The sequence below is a fragment of the Pantherophis guttatus genome, chromosome 2 (genome assembly GCF_059756535.1).
Source record: "Pantherophis guttatus breed Tessera chromosome 2, ASM5975653v1, whole genome shotgun sequence".
Classification (NCBI taxonomy): domain Eukaryota; kingdom Metazoa; phylum Chordata; class Lepidosauria; order Squamata; family Colubridae; genus Pantherophis; species Pantherophis guttatus.
This window is the reverse complement of record NC_142064.1, coordinates 103122129-103127401: the sequence shown is the minus strand read 5'-3', so window position 1 is coordinate 103127401 and position 5273 is coordinate 103122129. Positions and strand designations below refer to the sequence as shown.

At 44.7% G+C, this 5273-nt stretch overlaps 1 protein-coding gene across 1 annotated transcript; it reads left to right on the top strand.

Annotated features, from left to right (window-relative positions):
• Nucleotides 1-3770: 3770 nt before the first annotated feature.
• Nucleotides 3771-5059, top strand: LOC117662043 (olfactory receptor 52M1-like). The gene has a single exon (XM_034411292.2). The coding sequence runs from the start codon at nt 3801-3803 to the stop codon at nt 4764-4766; it is 966 nt and encodes a 321-aa protein (XP_034267183.1). The 5' UTR covers nt 3771-3800; the 3' UTR covers nt 4767-5059.
• The last annotated feature ends 214 nt before the right edge of the window (nt 5060-5273 follow it).

Below are 5273 nucleotides of genomic sequence, written 5' to 3'. Positions count from 1 at the left end.
AGGAATTTTATCAGGGCTCCAAGCCTGCTAGAACCATAACTCCTCAAAAACAGTCAGATTCTAATATTTTGGGAGTCAGCTGAACACAATATTAAGATATTTAACATCAGAGCAATTCCACATCAATCTACTTTTGGACATTATTATTGTTTGTGAACAACCTTATCCATTTTGCAGAACCTGCTCAGCCTCTTGGTAGACAAAGAAGGCGGGTGGAGAATGTGCAGTGGAGGAGAACACATTTCTAAGCAGGGGGGCTTATCCAGCATACTTTGTGGTGCTGATGAGGCTAAGATATTTGTCCTCTTCCACCTTTGCATCCTCCCAGTTCATAGGATCTCTGGAACTTTGGGTTCCCAGCCTCCTTGGGACATGTGATAGGAAGAAACAGGGAGCTTCACTGAGTCCTAGGGCTTAGACTTCCCTCCCTCCTGGGCAAGTGACTGGATTTTGTGCCTGGATTTCCTAAATCCCTTTCAGTAGAAACTTAGGCCTGAGACTGTGTGGGGACAATTCCTTCCTAGGCTAGGAGACCTTAGCAAGGGGGCTTTGGAGTTCCAGACTTCTTTATCAGGGGAGGTTAGAGGTACTGTATAGGAAAGGAAAGGAAATGACTGTGGAACTAGGCAGGTGAAACGTGGGACTGGGCAGTTCTGTCTTTTTGGGTTGGGTGCTTGGAGTAATTACACCAAACCTTTCCCAAGGGGTGAAGGAAGGAAAATATTGTCTCATTTTTATGCTGCTTTCCTGTACTCACATATCTGAAGAGATCATAACAAAGCTGCCTTGAGTATAAAGGAGAGTAAAAAAATTGATCCTGAATAAGGCCATAAATGAAAGAGTGGCATAAAACCAAGACTTTTGACAAGAGAACATCCCTGCAATATGTGAGACAGTTTCAAAAATGGACATTAATGGGACACCAACCACATGTGTTTCAGAAGGTTTGAAGTGCTTAGTCAATTACTCCTTTCCACCTGGCCCTGTTCTGGGGTGGTGGGAGACCCTCTAATATAATTTCCTTATCTTCCAAGGTGAAAAGACAGAATGGTCAGGAGTGAGGTGGCCAATTGAGCGGACCTGGGTGAACAACCTTCCCAGAAGATTCTGCTAAAAAGGTTTTTGCTTTCCAAGGGGTTGCACCCAGACCCAGGGGAATTATGGGAGTGCTACATCCCATTTCAATGGGTTTAAGCAAAAGAATGATTTGCCCCCCAAATATTTTTTAGGTCTTATCGATGCTTGAGTTTGCAAGCCAAGCCACCATTTAATTGCCACTGTTCCCTGCTGACTTGTAAAACCCTTTGAGGTTTTGGAAATAGCAGCGTAAATAGTTCAGCAAGAAGTGCCAGCCAACATTTCTGCAGAAGGGACCAAGCTGTCTTGCTAATTCGGTAAGTTAAATGACTGACTTTGTGGGGTGGAGTTTTAGCAACAGAGCTCAGATCTCCACAGAATAGAGGGTGGGGTGGCGAGTATTGGAGTGATGGGTCTCCTTCGAAAGTGCAGGGATCCTGACCAGCTTCTGTTTGAACAAAGGCACTGCCCAGCTGGGTCTTGCTGCCATGGCACGTTGCCCAGGTTGACTGCCTTGCTCCCTGCTCTGGGTTCTTTTGTGGTGCTGGAGAGGAGAAACTGCTACAGGTCTCAAAGGGACAAAGTGATCTGGGGCAGCACTCGAAGGCTGGCTGTCCTCTGAAGCAGCAGGTCTGCAGTCTTAGAGCCAGTTTACTGAACAGACCATCACCTGATATTTTCAAGGAAGGGACTCCTCAAGATGTTCAAAACCAGGGAATTATGGCATGAATTCATTCATATAGTCTTTCATTTTGGGTTATAGTTATGAATACAATATGTTTTTTAGAAAAATTTGGCTCTCACTTTTAGGTGCCTCTGAATTTCTTAACTAAGTTTCCTCCTAAAAAGTTTTACCGTAATATAAGAAAACACCTTCTGAAGAAGAAGCAGGCTAATGTCTGCCTACTTGGTTGCTTCCAGGACTGGCACCCAGAGATCCCAACAGGAAGCCCATGGATTGAACTCAGCCTCCTTTTCAAAGGGTTAGGAGAAGTCCCTCCTTCTTTGTAACCTTATTGGGGTAAGGTATGGGGCATGTCATGGTCCTTCACTTAATTTCTTCCCTGCCTCGTGTGGGTCTCTGTGTCTATTTAGCAGCCAGAAAATTGGCATAAGAGTCCATTTGTTACAAGACTCTTTTGTGGAGTGTTTGATGGACAATGAGGGCATAAGGACTGTTAACAATACACTTCCTTGAGGTGGTAATCAATACCTGGATGTAGAGTTATGGGCAGCTCAGCAGAGTATCAGGGCAAGAGTTTCTAAGTGGATTCTGGACAGAAAAGGTTTATTTGACGTTGACTTCCTTTCTGTTAATTTAATGTCTGGGAATGTTTGGATACATCTCCACCTTTGGAATCTCTGGAAGATTCTGTTGTCTGAATCTTATCTGAGTGGCCACAAAGGGATTCAGACTCCCAGGTTGTCTTCTCCTGCCTTCAGCTTTAGTGCAGGAACTGAGTGCGAAGAGGGCAAAGAGAAGCCTCCTGATTCAGCACTTAATATAGGTGAATGTGAGGCCAGGCACCGGAAATTCTTCTTTATTCGCCTCTCCTTAACTCCCAGCAAGATGCGGTTACCAAATTGAGTAGATGGTAGACTCATTGATGGAAGGATATGGAGATACATGGAAGGCCACAAAGGTCTGGCTTTTGCCCCAGGCATTACTGGGGTTCGTGGAGATTGGGTGTGGTTGTATGTGATAGGTATGTGGCATATGGATTTTCGTGGCCTGGCCTGGCCTGACCTGTCTGCTCTTCTGCTGGCATGTCAGCAAACAGAGAGGGAAAAGGGGAGAAGAAGCTCAGTTGAAGGGTAGCTAACGAACTAGCCAGGATTGTCTGATTCAAAATTGGAAAGAGGGAAAAGGAGAGAAGGTAATACAGAACTGGCAGAGTAGAAAAATTGTAGAGTGAAGTTAAGTTAAATGAGAGCACAGAGCAGTCATCTGCTCCTGACTGGAGAAAAAGAAGAAAGGTCCATAGGTGGCTTCCCTGAAGAAAGGAAGCAAAGACCCAGAGAAATGACACCTTCATCAAAGATGAGAAGGAAGGAAGGAAAGGTCCATTGGTCATTGGTGAAGCCTTGGTCTCTGCAGAAGAATTGGGCAGAAAACCCTGAGAGAGGTTCTCACCAATGGATAATTAGCAAGTGTTTCTCTGAAGGTTTCCAGAAGAAGTCAAACCTTTGGGCAAGAGAGCCAAATCCCAGCCCGTGGCTTTCTTTTCACTCTCCCTCAATAAGCCCAGAAAAGGGCTTATTGAGAAAATAGGGATTCTCCATAGAGATGGAGAAAAAGGACGGCAGTAGGGGAGATAGAGAGGGATAGTCTCCTGGGGAAGTTAGGAGGAAACCAGTCACCACATGAAGCCTGGAAATGTGTATACCTGTTGTAAATACTTCTTGTAAATCACTTCGCTGCAAAGAGCAAAAAGCATAAGAGCCTCCACTGTCTGATTGTCTGTGTCCATTGCCACCCTTGCAAAGGAAAATTGACCTCCAGCTCAAAAAGAAACCCATCATACTTGTCAAGGTGGTTACTGAGATTTGGGGATTTTTTTTCTTTTAAATTTCTTTTTATTGTTGTAATATGTTTTTATTATGGTTTGCAGCCCAGAGGTCTGTTGGTGGTATAAATTTGTTAAACAAAGAAATAAATAATACTTTATGCATTGATGTTTCCAACTGCAGAGTGATGGTCTGCCCTAAGGTGTGCAGATGATATGATTCCTGCTTTCTACAATGCCTGTCTCAGCCCATCTACCTTCTTTCTCATGGGTGTACCTCAGCTGGAAGCGGTCCATGTATGGCTGTCCATCCCCTTTGGCTCCATGTATGTCATGGCTGTGCTGGGGAATTGCACCATCCTCTTTATCATCAAGGAAGAGCCAAGTCTCCACCAGCCCATGTATCTCTTCCTTTCCATGCTGGCTGTAACTGATTTGGTGCTTTCCTCCTCCACACTGCCCAAAATGCTAGCCATCTTCTGGTTCGACAACAAGGAGATTGGCTTCCACTCATGTCTCCTCCAGATGTTCACCATCCATTCTTTTGCCACAGTTGAATCAGGGATTTTCCTGGCTATGGCATATGACCGTTATGTGGCGATATGTACCCCCTTGAGACACAAGGCTATCTTAACCCCTTCAACTGTTGCTAAGATTGGGGTGGCTGCTGTTCTGAGGGGCTTCTTTTACATCTCACCCCTTCCTTTGCTTGTAAGAAGACTGACTCACTACCGCACCAATATCATTGCACACTCTTATTGTGAGCACATGGCTGTGGTGATGCTCTCCTGTGAGGATACCTCCATCAGCAACATCTATGGTGTGACAATTGGCTTTGTGATACTTATCATTGACTCCCTGGGCATCGGTGTATCTTATGTTTTCATCCTCCGGGCAGTGATGAATTTGGACACAGCAGAAGCCCGATTAAAATCTTTTAGCACTTGTAGCTCCCATATTTGTGCCATTTTAGCTTTCTACATCCCCATAGCAGTCTCCTCCCTGATCCATAGGTTTGGCCACCTGGTGTCTCCTCCAACTCATATCCTTTTGGCCAACTTCTATCTCATCTTTCCTCCTGTTTTAAATCCCATTGTTTACACTGTCCGGACCCAAGTAATGCAGAGGAAGTTAGTCAAGATGCTATTCTGGGCTCAGAGACCAACTAGAGGCCTTTTCTAAGCTTTTCAGAAACAGATTTTTTAAATGTGTAATGAGTCTATTGAATTAATATCAACCTGAGCAGTCCAGATGGGAATGTCAATGTCCTGACACAAGCCTGAAGGTTATTTGGGTTTGCATGGGGAGGAACGGGTTCAGCCCTGACTAGATCAAGTAGCTGAGATTATTTGGATCCCCTGGAGTTGGAGATCTGGGCACTTATCATCTTTGGTCTTGTGTGGGGTGATACTTCCCCATCAACACTGCATACAATTTAGGGATTCTCCTGGACGAGCCTATGCTTCTATGACTAAGGAGATCAACTGGTGCATCAATTATGCCTATTCTTAGTATAGGAGGCCCTTAAGATGATCATTTATGCATTAGTCAGCTCATGATTGGATTATTGCAATGGATTCTACAAGGGGCTGCCCTTGAAACCACTTAGAAGCTGCAACTGGTCCAAAATGCTCTAATGCAGGCAGTGAAATGCTCTAATGCAGGCAATGATCAGGCCATGTATCCTCT

Excerpts from the sequence above, each read along its gene's own strand:
- LOC117662043 (XM_034411292.2), top strand. The coding sequence starts at position 3,801 with ATGATTCCTGCTTTCTACAATGCCTGTCTCAGCCCATCTACCTTCTTT.